Consider the following 26,087-nt stretch of genomic DNA (forward strand, 5'->3'; position numbering starts at 1 on the left):
GCTGAATTATCAGTTAAAGTGACACCACCTGCCAGTAAAGATTTTTCTGCCATCTGAGCAGTCAGTCAGTTGCTGGATTTGGTTTAATGTTATAAGAGGCTCTAGCTTAAGATTTCATTTTGAGAACATAAAGAAGAAGGGTTTATTTTTTGGAGGGGGGAAGAAGCAGTTAAATCTTTCTGGTGCCAGAAAGGAGATTCCTCTTAACTGGAAAAGCTCCTTCTGTTATGTGCAGCAAAGATATCATGGATGGAGGAAGAAAATATTTTTATGGGGACAAACACTAACATGCTTATCTTGCCCTTATCCAAAGTTGAATTAAGACATCGAAGAAGGAACATAACAAAGAGTAATGGAGGGGAAACCTGACTTAATTTAGGATGAATGTATTTAACATCTTTAAATCTTAGTTCCCAGATACCATATGTTCAGGAAAGATATTATTAAAATATAGCTGGGTCACAGTTGTCCTGACATGCTATTCAAATGAGTGGTTCTTTAGAAAACTGCAGCAGCTGAAATAGGCATATTTGTGCAGCAGTGAAGGAGTGACCATTAACGGTACTAACTTGAGTGAGAATTGCAAGTGTGTATCTGGGGGGTAGAATCTGACCCATAAAGTTTTCCAACATTGACTCAATTACTGATGTGAAAAAGCAACATTATCAAGAAGAATTAGGCTTGAAATTTGACCTATAACTTTAAAACGTATATATATTTGCATAGTCTATGCAATTCTGTGTATGTTTTCTAAATAAATACTTAAAAAAACCTGCAATCAAAAATCAGTGTGTGTGCATGGTGAAGGGAACAGATTTCAGTTCTGTGTCCAAATTTTTTAAAATAACAATGAGAAACACACAAGTCACAAATAATTAAAATATGTTGACATATCTTTCCAGGCCATTTGTCGTAAGAGATGCAGAAGTCAAACCACATTCTCTTAGCTGTGTTGGACTTCTGCATGTACAAAAGATATGCAAGAAGCCTATAGGCTGAGATTCAGAGAGCATGTGCCTGCCCACCGTAGCAAGGCTTTCCCTACCCATAGATCACTGTGCTAGCATATCATTTTCTAGCAATGACTGCTGTCTTGTGTTGAATATTATGCAAAATACCCAATTGTGTGATGTCACACAAATGTAAATGTAAAAACAAGGTAAATATCAAAATGGCCCTCCACCTAAATGGAATGAAATCCATTCTTTACAAAAATCTGATCATTTATTGGTTTAAAAAATCTACATTAAAATAAAGAGGCAGCAGGTTTTGTTTATAGAACATTGGACTGGGACTCAGGAGACCTGGGCTGTATTTCCACTTCTGTCACGGCCCTGCCGTGTCAACTTGGGTAAATAATTTCACCTCTCTCTGCCTGTTTCCCCTTTCATCTTTTGTATGTCTTGTCTAAACTGAAAGATATTTGGGGCAGGGACTGTCTCTTATTATGTGTATGTACAGTGCCTAGCAAAATGGTGCTCCAGTCTCAGTTGGGGCCTGTGGGCACTATCATAATGCAAATAAATAATAACTAACTAGCTTTACTGAACTCTAAACCAGTGGTGTGAAACATCCAGCTAACTTGAGGTATTTACCTGGCTTGCTTGACAAGTTCAGATTCTATAGAATCTAAGTTTTCATTTAAAAAAATGCAAGCCCCTCATGGATGCAAAGATAACTTTCACAGTATGAACCAAGTGTAGACAGTCTGAACGAACAGCTCTGAGAAGTGTGAACTCTACCATTACCTACTTTTCATCTCATTGGGTGTTAATAAAGCATTAGAAATGATGACACTAAAAATGTAAGCATTAAAACATTTTATTGCCTGTAACAGATGGGGATGAGGAAATGGGTGGGAGTGAAATCTATGACATAGAAAAAGTGTGTCACACAGGAGTGTTGGTAAGAAAATGAACTTTATTTGCTGGGCACAGTACTGTCAACTGAGTCAAGGCTGCAAAAGATACAAGACAGTGGGATCAGAATCCTCTGATTCCAGTGGCTACTTTTACAAATGGGAAGGAGGATTAGGAGCTGCTGCAGGGAGGGCAATACCAGGTGGAGAGGAGACAAGAGAAAGAAAGAGAAAAAGGAGGACGGAGAAGAATGAGAAACTACGGGCAGAAACAGTGGTGGTGCTGAAGAAGAGCATATTTGTCCAGAATTACCAGGAAGGCAGCAAGGCCCATCACTAACAATATAACAACTAAAAGTTTAAATAATTACACAAAGGCCACAGCAAGCAACCTACCCATTGCCCTTGCGCAAACTCCCCACCACCAGTGAGAGAACTAATGTGGGAGCTACGTTCCTGCTGAAACAAATACAACCCCTAGAATGGCTGTTACTACAAGCACAGAGGAGAGAGCGTCGTTACCTGTCTCTCTGTCCGTCCCCGCCCCACAAACTCCCCCTGAGCTTTGGTACTTTGCAGAAATACGGAAATGGACATAGACACATTTTGTGTCCAGACAGCGGACCTGCAGCAGTCATGAACAGTCTCGGACAGATATGCAGACAGACACACACCCCGGGATAAGCAGCGATGCACTGGGAGACACACGCGTTAACAGCCATAATGCACGGAGACAGACATCAGTTTGCAGCAGCAGCGGCGCTGAACACACCGCGGCTTGCCCGCAGCACACGGAGCGAGAAGGCAGAGGTCTGCAAGACGGCTCTGGGACACGCGCACACTCATGTTGATAGCCCCGCCCCCCGGTGCTGTCGCTAATTGGCCCGTGGCCCTGCCGCCTGCACGTCGCAGAGGCGGCAAAGCTCCATTCTGGGCGGGCGCGCGCCCCAGCTGAGAGCGCCAGAGCAGATACGCCAGGGAGCGGGGTCACGTGGGGCGAGGCGGCGGCGGCGGCTCAGCTGAGTGGAACTGGCTGGGCTTCGGGACCCGGAATCCCCCTTCCCCCGCTTCAGTGCGCAGGCGCGCCTGCTTCACGGGCTCCCGGGGCAACCGACGCTCCATTCCGCTCGGCCCCAACCACTGCTCCTCGGCAGGAGGTAAGCGGAGGCCCGGGCTTTGCCGGGAGGTTTGCTCCGGGGCCCGGCTGGGGCTGGGTGTCCTCACGCCCACAACCCCCAACGAGCCCGGGGGGGAAGGGCTGGATGCGGCCAAACCTCCCGCCTGCGCGGTGCCCCAGGCAGCGCCTGCGGTTCCCGCCTCTCCCCGGCCGCTGCGGGGACAGGACCGGCTGCCACCTCACCACGGTGCCGCCGCCCCGGGCCAGCCGAGGGGGCTTCCTGCCTGAGCGCTGCCGTGGCGAGAGTCGGAGCCGGCCCGGGCTGCCGTACGGGCGCGAGGGGAGCGTGGCGGGGTCACCCGGGGTTGGGGGCGGGTCTGTCTGGGAGAGACACTCCGGGAAACTGAGGCCGGTTGAGCTAAAGCTGCTGGAGTGTGATGGGGCCCCGCACCCCGACTCTCCGGGGGAGGGACCTGGGGTGGGGTGTGGAGCGAGCCTCCGCGCCCGGCACGTATCCGCGTGACGCGTGCTGGGATCCTGGCCTAAACATGCCAAATAACGGAACGTGAATTTGAAAAATACTTACCAGAAACACCTGCCAGCCCCTGCCCTTTGTACCTGTGCTGCTCTTACGCGGAAGTTGTTGAGCTTGTTTAGCTGCGGGGCATTTTTGCCTTGGTTTTCCTGTTGTAGCAGAGGATGAAGTTATGAATCACTTGGCGTGCACTCGCTGTGTCTGCGTTTTGAGTTGCTGCCAATGACCTGCTTTATCTGAGTTGTTTTCTGTAGACTCCTGCAGTTTTCATCTTAAGCAACCATGGAATACACTTTGAAAGCCTTGATGGCTCTGAGCAGGGCTGGATGACAGAGTGTTTAAAACCCCTGCGCTTGGTACATCAGGACATGATGGTAAAAATGCCCACATCTTGGCTATGCATCAGTTCCATAATGGCTATCACCAGTGAAGCTACACAGGAGGTGATGTGTACATCTGATGATTTCTAAATACTACACACTCTTATAGGATTTAGTAGCCAGGGCTGGTCTTAGGTGGTGTTTTGTCAATCACGGCAGAAAATGTTTTGAGTCCTCCTCGAACATCACTATTCGTGCTCCTCTCCTCCCCCCCCCCAAAGACACTGAAAAAAACCTGATTTGGCAGAACCCTGAGAGATTAACTTGGCACTGCTGTAAGTAGCCATGTCCCATGATGTGTGTTGCCCAATTGGGATTCCTTCTGAGGAGAAGGAGGATTGCATACGATTCATATGTAATGGTAGGAAAATCCAAAGCATCAAAGTAGTTTCTTAACAATATGATGATGCATCCAGTGTCTTTTTGAGTGCTAACTAGTTAATGTTTGTGAAATGCATTGAATGTGAAAAGTGGTATATACATACTTACTTATGGTGGTTTTTTCCTAATGAGAAGAGAGAATGTTCTGTCTCTCACTGGTCTCTGTACACCCCTGCAGCTCAGATAAAGATCCATTACACTTTTCAAAGATTCTCCAACAAAACCAGGGAAGACCAGATTTGATAAACCTGATTTTGAAGGTAAAAATAAGTAACGTTAAAAAAAATCCTTAACGTTTTTACTGCTTTTTGCTCCTTTATGGTGTATAAAGAGCATAAACCCAATCAAAAATAAAGCGCCTTGTCGGTCACCTTTAAATGGTGTCTAAAGCTTTTTGAGGGCTGTGTAAAGGTGGGGCAGTTTTAACTTGCATTTAGAGAGGCTTTAGTTCTTGCCATTAAGTCAGAAGTTCTTGGGCTGTGGTCTGTGGAGCACTTGCTTGTGGTTGATGGAGATGAGATTGGTTACAGTGTTGCTGCTCCTTGTTTCTAACTTCTAAATAGCATGAAGACAGATGAAAATATTTGCCTGATGCTACTTTTCCATGAAAACAATTTTTGTAATTGCTACAGGTATGTTATGTGATTGTACCGATCACCTCCCTTTCTATCACCTCCCTTTCTATCTGCTAATGTGAATAGGAGAGGAGGTGGTCCATGAACACTCTGCTATAGTGTTGGTAACATTCTAAAACGAATTTTAGAACCCCCTAAGCTAAACAAAGAAAAAGAGATGTCTATACATGAACATGATTACTGAGGCTGTCAGGCTGCTGCTTGAATTAATGACTACATCATCAATGCATCTTCTTGGGTTTTACTTTCAAATACAGCAAAAATAAACCTAAAAGGAGTGGTAAGCAGCAGTAACAATAAATATAATTTTATCGGCTAGTATCTGAGTTCTTTGTTTAAATATATCAATATTTAAGTTTGATTCTTTGTTTTGTGAACTTTGCACCACATTTCTGAATATGGAACATTTGATTGTATGTCTAATTGTGTACATAACCCCCCCCCTTTTTACATGCAAATCTTGTAATGCCGGTATATAGCAGGCATTTGTCTGCCACAGTATTCAAAACAGCCAATTTGTTTGTAAACAAACAGTATTCAAAACAGCCAATTTGTTTGTAGATTCCTGCAGTTTTCATCTTAAGCAACCATGGAATACACTTTGAGAGCCTTGATGGCTCTGAGCAGGGCTGGATGACAGGGTGTTTAAAACCCCTGCACTTGGTACATCAGGACATGATGGTAATGGCATACGGTGGGCATGCACACTTTTGCTCATCTCTGAAATTTTGGCCTTGTGGATTTAAGAAATCTCCATTTAAAATGGGCAACTATAACACTTAAAATTTAGATTATTTTTTAAAAAGTGGGTGTGATGCGTTCCCCCCAGGGTGCTACCTGGAACTGGGGTACCACTGAGCCCCCCTGACCCACTAGCCTGGGCTCCCTTTACACTGTACTGCTGTGACCAGCCTGCCAAGCCCTTTGCCACATACTCCAGCACACATACAGGTAGGGACACACCCATTTGCAGTACGTACAGACTGCTGAGATTAGCTCTGCATGGGGAGGCTACAGCTAAGGAGCTGCTCAAGTGCACCCCCCCCCCGTCCCCCCCCCCCCCCCCCCCGAGTGCAAACCCAAAATTATACTGTCTTGCACTGCACAGAGATCTGTACAGCGTAAACTCATGAAATTCATGGAGAGGATATATATAACTGCTTTTTGCCTCAAGTTATAAATCCCACACACTGGTTTGTGATAAAGCAGAAGCAAATTTATTAACTACAAAAGATAGATTTTAAGTGATTATAAGGGATAGCAAACAGATCAAAGCAGGTTACCTATCAAATAAACAAAAATGCAATCTAAGCTTAATATACTAAAGAGATTGGATATGAGTAGCAAATTCTCACCCTAAATAATGATTTAAGCTGGCTGCAGAGATTCTTAAGGGGCCAGCTGCCCTTGCTTGCAGCTTAAAAACCCCGGGTATTCCTTTCACAGGTTAGAAATCCCTCTAGCCTGGGTCCAGCACTTGTTCCCAGTTCAGTCCTTGTTTCTCAGGTGTTTCCAAGAGTCTCCTTTGGGTGGAGAGTCAGTGAAGAACTGTGATGTTGTCATTCTCCTGCCTTAAATAGCTTTTGCATATGGTGGGAACCCTTTGTCTCCAAGCTTGGTTCCCACGCCTTTCAGTGGAAAAGCTCTGGTATTCCAAGATAGAGTCCAGTAACAATCACATGGGCAAGTCACATGCCCATGCATGCTTCGCTTAGTCACAGCAGAGGCCATTACCCATACTTTAGTTAGAAAGTTTACAAGAAAGCCCATTAGATGTGGATGGGTGTCTTCCATGGTCCATTGTGAGTTAAGTGTCCCCCTGATGGGCCATCCAACTTGAATGGGCCCTTCCCAGCCAGTCATTTAGGGTATGTCTGCGCTGGCAAGTTTTTGCGCTAGAAGTTATACCACTTTCATTAAAGTGCATTAATTAAAAGCGCAGTTGCGTGTCCACACTGTCTTCCACTGGCGCCATAGCGTGTCCACACTTGCAGCACTTGCATCGCCAAGGAGAGCAGTGCACTGTGGTTAGGTATCCCACATTGCAGCTCTCCCCCTTCTACTGCTAGGTCTTGTGGGAAGGCAGAGGGGATCGCATGGGTCCAGGCTCAATGCCCCGTGATGCACTGCTTTCCATCCCAGCATTCAATGTGCTTCCGTCTTCAGTTCGTGGCATTTTGCAGTGTCCCTTAGTGCTTTCCCCGCCACATCTATCTGCAGGAATGGACCCCGCACTGCTCTCCACTGCTCTGCTAGCTCTCATTAGCACATCGCAAGTGGCAGTGGATTATTCTTGAAGTTACAAAGGCAACAGCAGTCACAGTTGCCTGACGTGGTGTCCAACATGGACAGCAGCAATATTAGATTGCTTTTGGTATTCACAGACGAGCTGACTGCAGCGGAACATTGCTTTTGGGAAACTAGCACAGAGTGGTGGGATCACATAGTTATGCAAGTCTGGGGTGACGAACAGTGACTGCAGAACTTTTGGATGCGGAAAGCCACCTTCATGAAACAGTGTGCTGAGCTCGCCCCAGCGCTGCGGCGCAAGGGCTCCCAAATGAGAGCTGCCCTCTGGGTGAAGCGTGTGGCGATTGCAGTGTGAAAGGTGGAGACTCCAGACTCCTACCGGTCGGTCACGAACCAGTTTGGAGTGGGGAAGTCAACCGTTGGTGCTGTGTTAACGCAAGTGTACAAGGCCATTAATCGCATTCTGCTGTGAAAGACCGTGACTCTTGGCAACATGCGTGATGTTGTGGATGGCTTTGCACAGTTTCCCTAACTGCAGTGGGGTGATAGGTGGGACACACATTCCAATTCTGGCACCGGACCATCTTATGACCGAGTACATCAATCGGAAGGAGTACTTCTTTATGGTTTTGCAGGTGCTTGTGGATCACTGTGGGCTGATTCACTGACATTAACGTGGGGTGATCTGGAAAAGTGTATGACACACATATCTTTAGGAACGCTGGTCTGTACAGAAAGCTGCAAGCAGAGACTTTCTCTTCAGACCAGAAGATCACCATAGGGGAAGTAGAAATGCCCATAGTGAACTTGGGAAACCTGGCATACCCATTAATGCCATGGCTCATGAAGCCATACATGGGAAACCTAGATAGCAGTAAGGAGTGGTTCAACAACAGGCTGAGTAGGTTGAATGTGCATTTGGCTGCTTAAAGGCGCGCTGGCGATGCCTATAGGGCAGGCTAGACCTGAGCGAGGAAAATATTCCAACGGTTATAGCCACGTGTTGTATGCTGCATAATATTTGTGAAGGGAAGGGCGAACAGTTTTCTCAGGGGTGGACTGCTGAGGCAGAAAGCCTGGCTGCTGATTTTGAGCAGCCAGATACCAGGACAATTAGAGGGGCGCAACGTGGGGCAGTAAGAATAAGGGATGCCTTGAGACAGCTGTTCCAACAAGAAAACCGGTAATGGTTGCTGCTATGCTTGGGACTGTAATGATTACTTAAATCTGGTAGCCTATGAAGCAACTATGATTGTTAAGTCCTAGGATTCAGTGTAAGGGGACTAATAAAGTTGCTGATTTGCATGGTGCTATTAGGTATCATCCCTTGCGGGAAAATAAAGAAAGAGTGTGTATTAATAAAAACACTGCTTTTATTGACAGACAAACCACACAGGCGCACACAGTCATCCACACAGTTGATGGGGGGGGGGGGAAGGAATCAGAGGGGGATGATTTTCATAATTGAGTATAGGTCCAGCTTTCATTGGAACAGCTGTCTGTAGGGGTGGAGTGTAGAGGAAAGCACAAAGTGTCAAAAGGTGGAAAGGAATGTGCAGGGGAGAGTCTGGAGCATGTCGGTTTGACACTCCATAACTTTAATCAGCCTCTCTCTGGCATCCCTGTTGTAAGAATCCTTCTCTTCTCTTTCCTGCTTTTCACTTTCCCTCCACTTCTTGTGTTCAGTGTTTTCAGCCTCTGACTGCTGCAGCACAATCTGGAACATATCTTCCTTGGTCCTTCTCGGACGGTTTCTTATCTTGTGCAGACACTCTGCTGCTGTAGGGCGGTTGTTTCTCAAGGTGAAATCTGGAAACACATGGTTCACAATAAACAGAAGAGCTATTGTTAGCTACACACAGAGCATTTGAAACAACAGTAACATTAACACAATGCTGGTAACATGCCTATCATTTTTTCGGTGACCCTAGGCAAGCACACATGAGGCAGAAGACCCCAAGTATGGTGAGGCCAGGGCAGGGGCATTTTTTATTGCACTGAAGCAATCTGAAATGGTTGTGGGTTACTTAAGGGGGGCAATACTCTAAACGGTACCACCATTTTCCACAGGCGGTGGTCACTATGGAAGATATCGCACCCTTGATTTCCTGTTTACCCTCAGGAGTGAATCTGCTACACGCTTGTGGCTTCCGCCCCGGTCCCTAAGTTGCTCGCCTGTGTGCAGCTTTGGTCCCTGTCCAAGTGATTGCAGAGTGGCATGGGAAAGTGTCTCTCAATGCAGGAAGGAACAAGGCAGCTCTGCCAAGGAACCTCCAGCAGAGGATTGCCAAGTACCTCAAGGAAAGTTTCCTAGAGATCTCTGTGGAGGATTCCATAAAATCTCGGAGTGCATCAACTCTTTGTTCCGCTGTACTGACCCTAAAATATTACTTGAAATTGCATACTTAGCAAAGGTTCCTTCATCGGCATCATGCTTGGCCACGATGCTCTTCTGCAACTGGCAGGACTGCTCCAGGGTTACAAATAGCTCCTGGCTCTCCGGCTCGCCTGTCTCCCATTCTCCTCTTCCTTTTCCTCGTCGAAGACCTCCTCCTTAGTGTTGCCTGAACTGGTCTGGGTTTCCGACTCCTCAGAGGTTTCCACGCTGCTCTTGGGGGTTGTGGTGGGGTCGCTGCTGAGAATCGCATGCTGCTCCTTGTAGAAGAGGCATGTCTGCAGTGCTGTACCAGAGCGACTGTTCGCCTCCCTTACCTTCTGGTATGCCTGCCGCAGGTCCTTGATTTTCACACGTCACTGTGGTGTGTCCCTGATATAGCCCTTCTTCCCCACACTTTGCGCAATCTGCTTGCAGATGTCTGCATTTCTATGGCTGGATCAGAGTTGTGCCTGCACTGCTTCTTCTCCCCACAGACCAAGAATATCCACCACCTCCTGTGTACTCCAGACTGGATTGCATTTGGAGTGTGGAGCTGCTGTGATCATCTGTGCAAGCGAGCTCTCCATGCCAAACAAACAGGAAATGGAAATTCAAAAGTTCCTGGCCCTTTGATAGGGGAGGGACTGTTTCCTGTGTACCTGACTTCTGTGCAGCAGAGCTGAAAACGTTTACCAGAGCATTGTGAGACACCTCCTGGAGGCCAGTTAGGTCAACGTAAGCAATGCAGTGTCTACTCTGCCTCTTTGTTGACCTAGCAACATCGAATTAAGCACTACGCCTCTCATGGAAATGGAGTAATTAAGATGACGTAGTGGGCGAGTTACATCGGTGAAAGGGATCTGGTTGTGTAGACACATTCGTTATTAGGTCAGCATAAGGCCTCTTAACTACACTACCTAACTGCGTAATGTAGATTGGCCTAACACTCTTAACCCATTTGGCCGAGGAAATGAGATTGAACTCAGAAATTAAACTCAAGTCTCCTGAATTAACATACAGAATATTGGAATTGGGCTATTCAATAGGTTAAAAATATTCTGAGTAATAACATTGAGGTCTCATTCTGTAAACAGCAAAATTCTGCATTGGTGTACGCTGTACAGCTCCATTGACTGAGAAGTCAGTGAAGTCTCAGGGTATATGCAAGTACGGAATGTAACAATCTCAAAAAGAAATCCTGTCTTTGGGCTGGTGGCATGGTCGCTGTGCTGGTTTTTTGAGGAAATAATGGAAAGTAAGCAATGGAGGAGCATTCCTTTGAAGGAGGAGATGTTTCAGTATTGTGCATTGGAACTGAAATACAAGCTTATTTCACCTTGATGAAATATACAGCAAAGATGGAACTCTCTAGATCTTGTTAATCAAATTGAGGCCAAATTGGAATTTGACTTGTGATATATACTGAAGTGGAGTTACCATCTTCAAGCAATTTTTGTAAACTATTGTTATAGGGTGGTGTCTTTTTTTTTTTTTTTTTTTTTTTTGTACTCTTGTTCTACTGCTGATACACTATTCCTTTGATTTATTTCCTCTGATTCCCTGGATGAAAAGTCTGTGTGTTATCGGGGTCAAGGAGCTCTGAGGCTGCATTGCATTACAATCTATGAATGCATAATGTAGAAAACACTACCACATGCTGGGGATTAACAGACTTATCCTTTTTACAAACAGTAGTTTTGTGACTGTCCATAAAAGTTCAATCAGAATACCAATATTTTATACTAGGAAACAGATCTATTCTCCTCTTCCCTCCTCACCTTCCCAGGGAAAATTCTGGAATCTTGATTTCCCCTCCCCCCCCTTAAATCCCATTCATAATAAAGACTGTTTTATATGCAAATTGAATGCATGATTAGATTCTTCTTGTGATGCATGTGCCTAATTAAAATCAATGTTAAGGGATGTTAAGTGCATCAAGGAGAAAATTACTGGTGTGTGTGTGTGTGTGTGTGTGTGTGTGTGTGTGTATGAGAGAGAGAGTGTAAAATCATTTAACATTGAAGTGTGAAAGTAGGTTAAGGAAAGTTTCCAGTTGTCATTTATGTGGCTATCAAATTGCATATTTGCACTTTTTGGTAAAGACTTTATGGGACTCTGTGTTTGAAATCTCTATGCTTGTATCTGATAGTGATGATAATGGTATAATCTGTGGATACAATGCAATATATGTTTAAAGGTAAGGAAATGCTATTGATAGCATGACTTAATTATTGTTGGATTGCTTTTCATATTTCCAGTCTTGCTGTGTACATGGATGCTTTATTTTTTGTTTAAAATTAGGTGAGAAAGAGGTGAAAATAAAGTCCTAGATAATCCAAATCAGATCAGCACAAAACAGATGAGATTCGTATTTGCAGAGAAAGGAGAGGGACAATCCCTCTTCCATAGGCACTGTAATAAAGGCTTTTTCCCTGGTGCTGCATGCTTGTGCCTCTCCACAGAGTTGAGTCACTAAATTGGGTTGTAGGGGTGCAGAGGGGTGTGTACCTTTTATGCTTTGGTCATCCCAGGAAGAAATTGAAATGAGAGGAAATACTGCACAAATTTCATGGCTCCCTTCCATGATTGCTACAGAGAGACCCGGCCAGTTGTGATGTGGCTCCAAGAGGAGCTGCACTGCTGTGAAGAGAGAGGGATCATTAAAGTGGCTGAAGTCTCTTAGGATGGGTCCATGAAAGTGCAAGATTGGGAAGGTGTTCAGCCTCAAATAAACAGATCACTTTTCCTTTCCGCTAAAAGGAATATGCCAAAAAAACTAAGGTCTCTGTCTACAGGTATAAGATGAATTTAAACAGACACTGGTATAATTATCTTTCTCTCCTCCACCTTGATGGGTGTAGGCACTTTTTAAAAATTCTCATATAAAATCTTTTTTCAGTTTAGCGTATGTCTCTTGAGAAGGGTTTGAAGCTAAACCAAAGCTACGAGAATATCTTATATGAAAATGAGCCCGTCCACGGGGAGGGTGAAGTTACTTAAACCAAGCTTTTCAAGTTGGTCAGTAATTGTGTGTTCCTTGTTTTCTGGGTGCCTAACTTGGTACCCTGGGGTCTGACTTACAGAAATGCTGAGCTCCCAGAGCTGCAACTAAAGTAAATGGGAGCTGTGCGTTGAACATTTAAAGTTCTATATTATGCTAAGTATTCTCAAATATCAGGCCCTAAGTGTCTCAAATTGGACACCGAAAACTAGTGGATACTTTTGAACTTAGAATCATAGGACTGGAAGGGACCTCGAGAGGTCATCTAGTCCAGTCCGCTGCACTCATGGCAGGACTAAGTATTATCTAGACCATTCCTGACAGATGTTTGTCTAACCTGCTCTTAAAAATCTCCAATGATGGAGATTCCACAACCTCGCTAGGCAATTTATTCCAGTGCTTAACCACCCTGACAGTTAGGAAATTTTTCCTAATGTCCAACCTAAACCTCCCTTGCTGCAATTTAAGACCATTGCTTCTTGTCCTATCCTCAGCGGTTAAGAACATTTTTTCTCCCTCCTCCTTGTAACAACCTTTTATGTACTTGAAAATGGTTACTATGTCCCCTCTCAGTCTTTTGTTTTCCAGACTAAACAAACCCAATTTTTTCAATCTTCCATCATAGGTCATGTTTTCTATACCTTTAATAATTTTTGTTGCTCTTCTCTGGACTTTCTCCAATTTGTCCACTTCTTTCCTGAAATATGGCGCCCAGAAGTGGACACAATACTCCACTTCAGGCCTAATTAGTGAGGAGTGGAGCGGAAAATAAATTTATCTTTTTCTGCCTCAGTTCCCCATCTGTAAAATGGGGATAATACTCACTTATCTCACATGGATATTGTAAAAATAAAGTAAAGGTTGGATAGCACTTGGATACTACAATGACTGCCATAGAAAAGACTATGAGGAAATTAATTCTGTCTTCAGAACAGAGTTTGGATAGTGTGTTCCCAAGCCTTGTGTACTTCACACTTTGAACAATATGGATAAAATAAAATATTAGTTGCTCATTAAGTGCACTCTCCTGTGCACTGAATTAAGAAGTAGTTCTGTGCAAAAAAATATTATCTGATCATGTAATTAGACTATTCACAATGCCTATGCCCAAGGTGGCCAAAATTAAGGTTGTGCAGGCAATCTTAAATCTGGCATTTACTAACTGTTGCATACTTGACTTTGCAACCTTAATGTCTTAATTTTTTTTGTTATTTGAAAAAATATGCTAACTTTATAATTATTTCTAAAGGGAATTACATTTTGTTTAATTTACTAACATTCAGGGAAACTTGTTGAGAGGTTAGAGTGTAGCTCTTATCCAAAGCTTCTCCCACCATCCACTCCTGGAGATATGAATGCCTTCTGGTAGGTGCAACTGAAGTGGTGTATAGAAATGTGGTCTCTAAAGCAGCTATCCAGGCTCAAAGGATCTGTTGAAGTACTGAATGTCAAACTGGAATGCTGAACTTCTTTAAATAATGGGTAAAACAGAAAATTGTGTAGAAAAGGTAGAGTAATAAGTTTACTCAAAGGTGTTGAAGCTGAAAAATCAATCTATAGATAAAGTGGCTTAATCTCTAAAATTGTGGTAAAACATGACCAGTATAAAGAAGGAAAAAGCAGAGGAAAAGCAAGTGGTTTCACTGGCATAGGAATGTGCCACACAGTCTTTTTTTATATAGTTACTATCTTTGATTTAAGCAAGAATACATTTATATCCTAGGGTGTGTTTATGCCTTATGTCTCTTTGCCCACTTTAACAGGCTTTGTCTAACAAGGTTCTTGCTAGGAGAACTTAGGTTTCATAAGTATCAGGAAAGTTGTGAGCAATAGCAGAAGCAAGTAAGCTGTTTGCAGACTGGAGAAGATTCACATTTGAAACTGCAGTACTTAGGTAAGATTAACATATACAAAAATTAATTTCTTACTCCCCCTTTACCTCACAGGTAAGAAAGAAAACTGGTCTTTTCTGTGCCAGTCATTGTAGTATCCAAGTGCTATACAAACTTGCAGGGTGGATTTGATTTAAATCAAATTGTTTTAAATCATGATTTAAATCACTAGTCAGGAAGACTCGATTTAATCATGGTTTTCTACATAACAGTGGATTCTTGTTGGTTGTTATAACCTTAATACATATTCATCACAACTCAGAGCTAGATGTAGGTTTCATTTTTAGAAGGTACACACTATACATTTTAAAAGAGATTTATTCTGAAAACTTTTCAGATTACTTTTACAGCTATATCAGAAAATGTATGATTGTTCGGTTATTTCATTTACCAAAGGTAATTGAAGCAGATATTTATGAAGTCATTGGGAGGTGAACTATCTCTAATTCAACAGGTTAATAATTTATATTTGGAGGTTTTTCTTGCTGTATTAGGAGGAGAACATCACCAGACAGACATTTACATTTATCTAAAACAACAACGTTATGTATTCTGGATTTTTTTTCTTCAACAGCAAACATATCATATTTTAACAAAACAAGCATTTGAATTTTTGAATTTAGTTAAACATTCAAGTTTTTTAAAATCAGGTTTGTTTTTGTTAAAATTGTTTTTAAGTAAAATAGTTAAATGAAATATTAAAAAAAAAAATTAAATCGACTGTGTCAGCCAGGTCAACACAAGAAACTTAAAATATTGGCTTCTGCAGCTAACTCAGACATCTTCGCCTTCATTTTCCTGTTTGTTCATAATCTGGAAAAGAAAAACAAGCTTTACTGCTTTTTCAGGTCCCAAACAATTTCTCAATTTGAAATGAATTAGTCCAAAGGAGGAAAATATTCTTTCTACACCGGCAGAAGACACTACTGCTGTTTAAAGTGAGATTATCTCTTCAACGGTCTCTGAATTCAAGTGCTTAAGTGACTTCCACCAGTTCACTGGTGTGACTTTCTTTAAAACATCATCAGCAAACATATATTTCTTGAATGGTTCTTATTCCCAAACTGGGTCTCTTTTACCGCCTGCTGCCATTATAGGTTTTCCCTTCTAGTGAGAGAATGGTATGGTAGATCTCAAATCAGTGAAGGTTACACTCAGAAAAATCTCAAGACTTCTGGTATATGCTGCTCAAACAGTTTCACTTTTGTTTCTACTGTTTGTCCTTCCCTTCTCACATTTATCTCCAGACTTCTTCTCCTTGTCCAGATCTATTCCGCCCCCAACAATCTTCTATTCATTGAACTTTTTGAGACTTTTTGCACTTTTAGAGAGAGGTCAGGAATTGATTCTGTGTGCACAAATTTGCAGAGGGGCAGTAGGGTTGAGGTCTGTTATTTCTCACCTCTATATTTTATTTATTTAAAAACATTTTTGCTGTTAACAAGTATGTTATCTCTGGAGACACAAATCTACAGTTTGAGAACTGCAAAACTAAGTATCTCTGATGGTTATATTCTAGACTGAGCACTGAGTCCCATTGGGTAGATAGAAAGATTAACCTAAATAATCTATACAGAAGCCCCTGGAGCCCCATAAGATTGGGTCCCTAATCCATGAACTATTGGAACTCATTTACAAAACTTTTCTTGAACATTACATGAATATATTGTCTCATACTATATAATTAGAATTTATAATCCCTATTCCATGATGAGATACATTATAGCTCAAAGATATCTTAATTAAAACTATCTTTAGACAGTTTTTTCCCTCAAAAAGCATTTTATCAAAAAAATCCAATTTAAATAAAAAATCAGTTTTTATTTTAATTGTTGATTTTTATCCACCCTGCAAACTTGACAAGTACTTCATTTGTCAGTTGCAAGTAGGGTTTCCTTACCACTAGCCGTGCTCAATGTGCAATACAGACCCCAAATATACTTGGGGATGGGAGGGGCTTGTCCTTACTAGGATTTTTTTTTGTGGGGGGTGTCTCAGTGTACCCAAAGTTCACTACTAATCCTATCAAGATTACAGAATTGTTGTGTGCTGCTTTTAGTGGGTTTAACTTCAAAACTGGTTGGTATTTTTACCACTAAAAACTCCAGACATATAGTGAATAAAAATTACTCTAGTTTGGGATTTACATGTTTTGAATTCTTACTGATCTAGGGCCAAAGTCCTACCAGCTGTCAGGGCTGAGGACTAATGCTCTGTACGCCTGGAGAACTGGGAATTTGATTTGTTGAATGATGTGTTCTAGACTAGCAAAGTGTGAGATACTGAACCTCAAAATTATTTCACTTTTAGTAACATGCTTTTCTCTCTCCAGTGTGGTTCTGCTTTCAAAAAGGACTAAAAATTACATTGTCACATTAGAGTCCTAGTTGCTGACTTAAATGAAGGTGGTAGTGGTGGGGGACGGGTGACTGTAAAATCTGAGGGCAAGTGGAGTCTGCTCTTGTCCATCCTCATTGTAGTTACTGCAAGTGAGGGACAGTAATCAAGGCTGCATATCTTTCTGGCAAAAATTTAGATTCATCTAGATTGGCTTCACCTGTGGCCTCTAGAAGTTCTCTTGAGAAGATTCTTGAGGCCATTCGGCTGCAATCAATAACTAATTTGCCTTCATCCAAGTCTAATGTATTGATTACTTTAGAGGAGGGTATAATGGAGATGGTGGTTCAACATGTAGGACCTCTCAGAAACAATTATGTAAATTTGAAGTTAAAGAAACTTCTGTGGTAGTTACAACCTCTTTATTTTCAGTTGCAGTTGATCGAGATTGATGAAAGCTGTGTGGAAGAAAAATGTTAACGTTCTATGTTAGATGGTTCATATTTTTCATAATGTGGTCAAGGTCACCTAGGCTTCGAGGAGAAATTTGCTTTGTTTTTGTACTGAATTTCTCAGTGATTTCATATAGCCTTGATACTAATTAGAGAAGTAGTGCTGCTTTACACTCTCTCCGATTAAAAAGTTGTTTTTTTTTCTTTGCCTTTACTGAAATAGTGATTCTGGTACATGGTGAACTTTTAGGGTTTGTCTAAACACATAAGTTGTACCACCACAATACAGGTATAGTTAAAGTGGTATTAACACCCTGGTGTGGATACTGTTGCATTGGTATAAAAGTGCTAATTTGTATAGCTTATTCTTATAAATTGTAGGGGATAAACTATACCAGTATAACTTCATGCACACTAGGGGTTGTACCAATTTAATTATTTCAGTAAAAAAAAAAATCACACCCTAATTGAAATAGTTAAATTAGTACAAAACCTTTGTGTGAGCCAGGACTTGGGTTGAATAGTAGGATTTTTTTTCCTTTAAAACGTAAATCTTCAGTTCAACTCCACTGATTTTAGCCGCTGATGGAGTACCAGGGTAGAATGGCTGATAGTGTCATATAATTGTACCCACAGGAAGCTGCGATCTGTACTAAAGCTCACAACATTGCTACAGGTGGTAGTTACAATGGCAAAACATCTAAATCAGCGTAGTGTTGACAAAGCATAAGAATCATTAACTAAATCCCTGTTTCATTACATGGAAGTCTCATCTAATATCATGTGACTTAGGGTAAATGATTTTGTATTACACTATCGGTACAAACATATGCTAAAGTATATTCATGTTACTTCTTATCTCACAGAGGAAGGGGGTTGTGACAGTTCAAGCAAATCTTATTGGTGAAGGAGTTTCTATGTGACTTTTTCTAAATAGCCATTTCCTTACTTAACCATACCATTACGTGTGAAAGTAGACTGAACATCAACCTCTCTCAGGAAGGAAAGACTGCAGGGGAGAAAATCTTACTATTTTAAAATACTTGTGGTAAAATTCTGCTTCCATCTTAAGAAGAAAAAGTTGGTACAACATAATGTTGTGCTTTTTAGATTGGTATTTACCTGTACTGTGAAAAGTTAACTTCTTTGGTGAGATGTATTTCTCAGAAAAGATTGATATTGAAGATGACATAAACAAGAATGCACTCATTGCACATGAAGGAATCCCTTCTGGTATCTTGGTGAGTTCTGTCCCTGATATCCTTATTTACTATAAATATAGTGACTTCATTTTGTGTGGCACAGTGAAGTAGTTAATAGTCACAGTGGATCTGTCAGAAAAACATTTAGTTTCAAGTTCTTTTTGAGTTGCAATACTCTTTAGAAAACCTTAATTTGAACTTCAGCAGACTTGATTTGGTTTCACATTCTCTTTCATAACTAGATGCTAAACCGCAACTTCTAAATCTTTTTTTTGTTATGTTTATTTAAGAGCAAAATGTATATTTGTTTTTTGCTATGTATACCTTGGCATACCCAGTTCCTTTGTTAGATATACCTCTGTATATCCAGTTAACTTTTGCTATAAAGAATATGAAGTGACCTAGTTAGAAATTAATTTTTATACGCAAACTGAAAAATGGAGTATAAAGTAAAAATTAATGAAACATTTTAAAAAACATTATTTTAAATTAGGATTTTTATTCTCAAGTGCCATTTGGAAGCTGCCAGTCCTCTGTATTATTTATTATAACTAAATACAAATAAATTACTGTATTTGAGTTGGAATATTATAGCTGAAGTTATAGTTTTGCTGATCTTGTAATTAAATATGTACAAAACTCTTTAATTAAAGTGACCAAGATACTAATAAAAATTTTATAAATGAGGAACAAATCTAATAAAATTTTGACTAAATGACAATTCTATCCAGTTAAACATAACTCCTACCTAATAATAAGTATGTATTTTTACATGGGCAAAACCAGGTAAATTGAAGAAAATCAAGACTACACTCTTTTTTTCTTTTCCATTCTTCCCTTTTCTGTAGTAGTAATGAAAAGGAGCAACCCTTTATTACTAGCTCAGAAGGCACACTGCACTAGATACAATGTGAAATCAATAGAACAATTAATTCTCTTGTCCATTAAGACCTCCATTGACATGATTTTTTCATGATAGTTATGATTCATTCCCTTTGTAGCGGAAACATCCTGTCAGTAGCTTGTGTGTATATAATGTGAACTGTGTATCATTTGATTGAAAAAGTTGTATCTTACAACGTGTAATACTTTGGATTTCCCAAACAATACAATTAGGTAACCAAAGGTTGCATTAGTAAACCAGATGGAGTACACCAGGACTCTGAGCTAGGTTTTAAAAAATTAAGATAAATTGTTTTTCCATTGTTGCACTGAAGAAATGCCACAAATACACAGGAAGTTTTTCCTCTTCTTGTAGATGCTGTTCCAGTTATGTCACGTGCTTGCATATAGATGTTCCATTAAAAGTTCCTAAACTATAAACAATGCATATTAATGTACATTGTATTACTTTTGCATTATTCAAAAGTGTGCTACATGCTTTATGGCAGACAGACATGGTCCCTGCCTCAGACCTCAAAACTTAAATTTGGAACTCCTTAAATTTGAGAGTTTCCTGCTGAAGGTATTTTAAAAATGTAATTTGAACCTCTAGTGTCTAGAATAAATCAGACGTAGCCTGAGCTGAAAACTCCTGGGTTGTGTCCCATTTGCCATTGTGAAAGCTACTCGCCTCAGTTCTTCGAACTGTAAAATCTATTTTACAGGGGTGTGGAGAGTTAATTTAGTTAATATTGGATTAAGTATCTTGCGCGTGGAACAAGCTATGCTACATAACCTAGCTATTTTTAGTTTCATAAACATGTGGCTTCATTTCCAGAGTAAGTAACTTTCCCCCTAGTTCTGTATTTACTGTTACACTTTGTCGTAATAGAAGATAGAGCAGGCAGTTTCAACTTTTTGCATTCTGTCATGGCTTTTTGCCTGAAAAACCTTGAATACTGTAGGGCAGTGTTTTCTGGCGATGCAATTTTTTTTTCTTCCTGCTTAGAGCCACAGCATGCTCCACCAATATTTGAATATTTTCAACTATAGAGAATCTTACAAATGCAAGCATATAACTTAAGTGTTCAAAAATCAAGACCCCTTGAGCATTAAAAGTTACAAGAAGTTCCCCTCTGCTTTGGAGCCCTCAATATTGCTGGGCCTTTAAAATCTGCTGTTAACTCAGCAATATTTTTATATTATTGACTAAAATTTAACTTTTGGCTATTACTCAGAAGTCAAGAGGGAAGAGTTTGAATGCGGCAGGTAGCATGCATGTTCTGATTCCCAGGGACAAATGAAAGCTAAAATAATTTTTTTTTTTTTAAATGCTGTCACATTCATTAAGCCTAACTCAGCTTTTCCAGCAGACTCTCACCTTTTATACCAGCCATGGAAACTAGACTGCTTTTAGGTGGTTCCAAAGAAGATGGTTTCTTTCTTTTCTGTCTGCAGTCAAGACAATGTGAGATTTTAGCCATATAAGCCTGAAAGTAAGAGGGGAAACATTACTGCAAAAGTTTCCTTGTAGCATTTCTAAATCTGTGGTCAGAACTGCTTCTCTCACACTGGTGAAGCATCTGCATGTATTTAAGCAATGACATTGCTGCTACTTGTCAAATTCAGTACTACTTACTTTAGGCTTTCCAGAATGCTCTTTGAATGGCTAAATCACAATAAAAAAAAGATCCAGAAAACCTGTGGTCCTCTTGACATATTGAGACTCCGGGCAGCTATACATTCTTAGGTATGTAGTGGTGTTTGCCCCCCTACTTGATCAATTTCATGTCCCAATTTGGATCTACTAAAATAACTACCGGTAGTTTTCATTACCCCAAATAATCTCTTCTTAAGAGCCTGACTTCTAAAATGTAGTCTCTTTTTTGCACTTGAAACTTAAATACCTGATTTGCAACTTATTTAAAAAACAAACTGGACAATTCATATATAACTAAGATAGTTGAATGGCTTTCAATTTTGATAAATGTTCTTCATGACCTCCAGTGTTACATCTGCTGTTTTGTAAACATAATTCTGCTGTTATTGCTACAGTAAGGTAGCAAAAATGCTAATTTCTAGAAGAGATCCCACAAGCTTCTTTATTGCAGCTGCATGTTGGTCTCCATAATTCTGTCATGCTGCTGTGCGTTTGCATCTCTCTCTACCCCCTTCCCCCCCCCCCTGCTTCTTACGGCTTGTCTACAACTACAAAATTAGGTTGAATTTATTACAGTTGATCTGTAGCCTCCAATTTTACAAAATCGATGGTGTATGTCCCCACTATGTACATTCCGTCGGCAGAGCGCATCCCCACTACCATGGGTAGCATCGACTCAGAGTGATGCACTGTGGGCAGCTATCCCACAGTTCCTGCTCCCGATTGGTATTCTGGGTTAGGCTCCCAATGTCTGATGGGACAAAAACATTTTCGTGAAGTGTTTTGGTACATATCGTCAGCCTCCCATGATGCTCTTGGCTCCTCCCTCCCTTCCTGAAAGCAACAGCAAACAATCATTTTCACGCCTAAGCCTGGGTTACTTGTGCAGACGCCATAGCACAGCAAGCATGGACCCAGCTCAGCTATACGCTGTTGTTGTGAGCGTCACAAACACCTCGCGCGTCGTCCTGCGATATTTGCAGAGCATAGCCAGGAACAGCCTCGCGGAAGAATGTGATGCCACACAAATAGCTGTGATGGAAGCCATGGAATGGAGCAATTTGCACATACTGGCAGCGGCAGCCAGGCTTGTTGACACAGTGGAATGCCCCTTCTGGGCTAGGGAAACAAGGACAGACTGGTGGGACCACATTGTGATGCAGGTATGGGATGAGGAGCAGTGGCTGCATAACTTTCGAATGCTTAAGGCCACATTCATGGAACTTTGTAAATTGTTTTCTCCAGCCCTGAAGTGCAGAAATACCAAAATGAGACCTGCTCTGTCAGTTGAAAAGGCGATAGCCCTGTGAAAGCCTGCAACGCCAGATTGCTACCTGTCAATCGGGATTCAGTTTGGAGTGGGTAAATCTACCGTGGGGGCTGCTGTGATCCAGGTAGCCAGGGCAATCAATTCACTTCTGCTAAGAAGGGTAGTGATTCTGGGAAACGTGCAGGACATAGTGGATGGCTTTGCTGCGATGGGGTTCCCTAACTCTGGTGGGGCGATAGACGGAACGCGCATCCCTATCTTGGCACCAGACCACCTTGCCAAAGAGTACATAAACCAGAAGGGCTACTTCTCAATGGTGTTGCAAGCACTAGTGGATCACAGGGGCCGTTTCACTGACATCAACGTGGGATGGTCGGGAAAGGTACATGATGTGCGCGTCTTTAGGAACTCCAGTCTCTTCAGAAAGCTGCAAGAAGGAACTTTCTTCCCAGACCAGAAAATTACCATTGGTGATATTGAAATGCCAATAGTTATCCTTGGAGACCCAGCCTACCCTTTGCTCCCGTGGCTCATGAAGCCGTACTCTGGCAGCCTGGACAGCAGTAAGGAGCAGTTCAACCAGAGGCTGAGCAAGTGCAGAATAGTGATAGAATGTGCCTTTGGATGTCTAAAGGGGCGCTGGCGCAATTTACTCACTAGGTTAGACCTCAGCAAAAGCAATATTCCTATTGTTGTTGCTGCTTGCTGTGCTCTACATAATATCTGTGAAAGTTAAGGGGGAAAAGTTTCTGCCTGGGTGGGGGGTTGAGGCAGATCGCCTGGCTGCCAATTATGAGCAGCCAGACACCAGGGCAATAGGTAGAGCACATCGAGGCGCACTGCATCTCCGAGAGGCTTTGAAAACCAATTTCATGAATGATCCAACACTGATGTGACAGTTCTGTGTGTTGCTCCTTACCAACCTGCCCCCTTTTTCGCATGTACTGCCCTGTAAACTAAACCCCCACCAACCACAGTGTGCACAGTGAATAAAGAGCCTCTTGTACTCAATTCATGCATTTTTATTATGCTAACAAACACTGAACAGAGACAGCAATGAGTAGCAATGATAATCAGGTAAGGGCCTGATAACACAGGGAGGGAGGGGCAAGGACACATAGCTTATTACAATTGCTCGGCTCTTCCCCCCCCCCCTCCCCCGGCGGCCAGAGCGCCGGGGGCAGGGCCGCGAGCCCCGGCGGGGGCTCGGCTAGGCTCTCCCCCCGGCAGCCAGAGCGCCGCGCCGCCCCCCTCCAGGTGCCGCCCCAAGCACCAGCTTGGGTGCTTGGTGCCTGGAGCCGGCCCTGTGAATGAGAACAGTGAAAATAGAAAGAATAGGTCTGTTTTCATTGGGCTGAAATTGTGTGAAAGCTATGGAAAGTAGCTGAGGGATTGGATATTTGTCTGCAGGCTTAGGAAGGTAATAGTGAATCAGTTTACACTCTTTGTGTATGAAAGGCTATCTTCATAAACTTAAGGGATGGAAATTCATTTTTTAAATAAAAGCTTAGGTTCCGTAGAAGTTGAGAGCAGTCACCAGAAAAGTTGCCTACTTGTCCCTGGTGAGTGGGTTTTTCAAGCCTTATATTAATAATGTTGGTAGCTGGATGTTGATGTTTCTCTGAACATGTTATATCTTCATCTATTTTTAATTCAGATATATTGTCTCCAGCAAGCAATTTTTAACTGTCAAAAGTATGTTGTCACGTCTAGCTACAATGCCTGGTCTTCTGTTGTAACTTTTTTCTATTTAAAAGTGAATTGAGGCATCTGTGTAAACTGCTTTAGAGTGGTGCTGCTTGTCCCTTTATTTCAGGTAGAAATCTTTCTTATTGCACTCTGTGGTTGCTGCTGCAGATGAGTGGCAGCACTTTTCCTAAAAGCTCTGGAAAGGATTTGATACATTGAATGTTTTATGTTGAGAGAAGTCTTGACACTGCATATGTGTGGTGACTTTACTAGCAAATACATACAGTTCCTGCTTCAGAAGGCAGTTGTTTAATCTTGTGTCGGAGGAGGACTACACTTCTTATCTGTCTTCCTTGGTTTTGTTTCACTTTTGTTCTACATCACTTTGTCTCCAAGTAAGTCACTGAATGTAAGTAACTTTCATACTCTTATAATTTTTTTAACTTTGTTTATAAATTAGTGTGGTGAAAATGAAGGAAGAACCAGACATTGTGGAGGTACCAGAAGCTTCTCCATACAGTTCTGTCAATATGTTGTGGTGTTGACCTGTGACATTGTTGTCTTCAGTAAAGATTGTCTGAACAATTGTATTAAAAATATTAAGATTTTTATGTAGGCAGTCCTCTGAGAATGAAACAGCCACAATGGGTTCCATTGGGAAGCTAAGCAGGACTTGAATCTAGGCCTTCAGAATTGAAAACAACATAAATTAGAAGTCTGTCTTTTAAAATAGTTTTTAAATAGTTTTTCATAGGTTAGCTTAAATTCTTTAATATAGGTTCATTTTGATATCTATGTGAAAACTGTCATTCTATTTTGTGGAGGAGTTCAAAGTTCAGTCAGTGGAGTGCCTGTAAAAAGACTTATGCTAATCATGTGGCTTATAGTAAACAGACTCGTTGACAATTAAATGACATTGCAAGATGAAATTTGGTACAAATATCTGACTTAATTTTTTTTTTTTTTCTTTCAGTCTCAGACTATGAATTACGTGGGACAGCTTGCAGGACAAGTTCTAGTTACTGTGAAAGAGCTATATAAAGGCATTAACCAGGCCACTCTTTCAGGATGCATCGATGTAATTGTGGTTCGGCAGCAGGATGGTACATACCAGTGTTCTCCTTTCCATGTCCGATTTGGGAAGCTTGGTGTTCTGCGTTCTAAGGAAAAAGTGGTAAGTGTAGCAAATGGCATGGGCCTGGGGAATGGACCTGTCACTTGAAAGGAAATATAAATAAGTGTGTGTGTGTGTGTGTATGTATGTATGTATGTATGTATATATATATATATATATATAAAAAATAAAAATTATATATTTTTTCCTGTTACGCATGCACAACCTGCAGCAATGCTGAGGCCAGAACACTTTCACACACAGGCGGTATAAGATGATGGTTTTGAGGTCTAATAGACAATCTTTGGCTGCACGGTCATCTGATAAGGAATGGAGCACTGCAAAGATAAGTGTGTGCAGATCAGGAAGGAAAGATGAGATTTCTGAGAGCTACCCATTAAGCTATGAAAACTTAATATGAGCCCAAGGGATGTATAGTCTTTCCATGGCCTTAGACTTTTGGGAGGTTTTTCCAAGTGCTGCTAGCTGAAGAAACATGGATCCAAGTGGCTGATTGTAGTACTGGGACCTCAGTTATTGCAGATTACTTATGCTTAGGGACGTTTATGTGTTAGTCGTTACTCTCTTCCTCCTGTAACTTTCTTGATGCTATAAGAAATGTAATCAATACTCTGACATTTTATAGCAGTCAAAGTTGCAAAAGAGTCTTATAACACGTTCAGGGGTTTTTCTCACACTTCAGTCAAATCCACCAGTTTGTCTCAAATGCAGGGCCGGCTCCAGGCACCAGCCGACCAAGCACGTGCTTGGGGTGGCACCTTAGAAGGGGCGGCCAATGTTGGTGTGGCGGGGGGCACTCGCGGTGTTTTTTGTTTTGTTTCAGCCGGGCAGTGCGGGGGGTGTTTTGGCGGTGCTGGGGGGGGAGGCAGGGGATTCGGCGGCACGGCCCGGCGCTCCGGGGGTTTGGGCGGCGCGGCGCTCGGGGGGGAGGGGCGGGGTTTGGGTGGCGCGGCGCTCCGGGGGTTTGCCCGGCCCGGCGAGGCGCTTCGGGGGGAGGCGCGGTGCTTGGCTGGCCGGCGAGGTGCTCGGGGGGG

General features: G+C 42.0%; 1 protein-coding gene across 2 annotated transcripts in view; it reads left to right on the forward strand.

Moving 5' to 3' along the window:
- The first annotated feature begins 2,757 nt into the window (after window positions 1-2,757).
- LPIN2 (lipin 2) overlaps window positions 2,758-26,087 on the forward strand; it is a 62,679-nt gene continuing 39,349 nt past the window's right edge. Inside the window, exons 1-2 of one of the 2 annotated variants that reach the window (XM_024201585.3) lie at window positions 2,758-3,015; window positions 24,892-25,092. In XM_024201585.3, the coding sequence (XP_024057353.1) occupies window positions 24,901-25,092 (192 nt within the window). In that variant the 5' untranslated portion in view covers window positions 2,758-3,015; window positions 24,892-24,900. Of the gene's footprint in view, window positions 3,016-18,065; window positions 18,457-24,891; window positions 25,093-26,087 lie in introns of those variants that run through there. The other variant, XM_024201584.3, reaches the window with a different exon arrangement.

The sequence above is a fragment of the Terrapene carolina genome, unplaced genomic scaffold, assembly GCF_002925995.2.
Source record: "Terrapene carolina triunguis isolate 2854851 unplaced genomic scaffold, T_m_triunguis-2.0 Scaffold58, whole genome shotgun sequence".
NCBI classification, from domain to species: domain Eukaryota; kingdom Metazoa; phylum Chordata; order Testudines; family Emydidae; genus Terrapene; species Terrapene triunguis.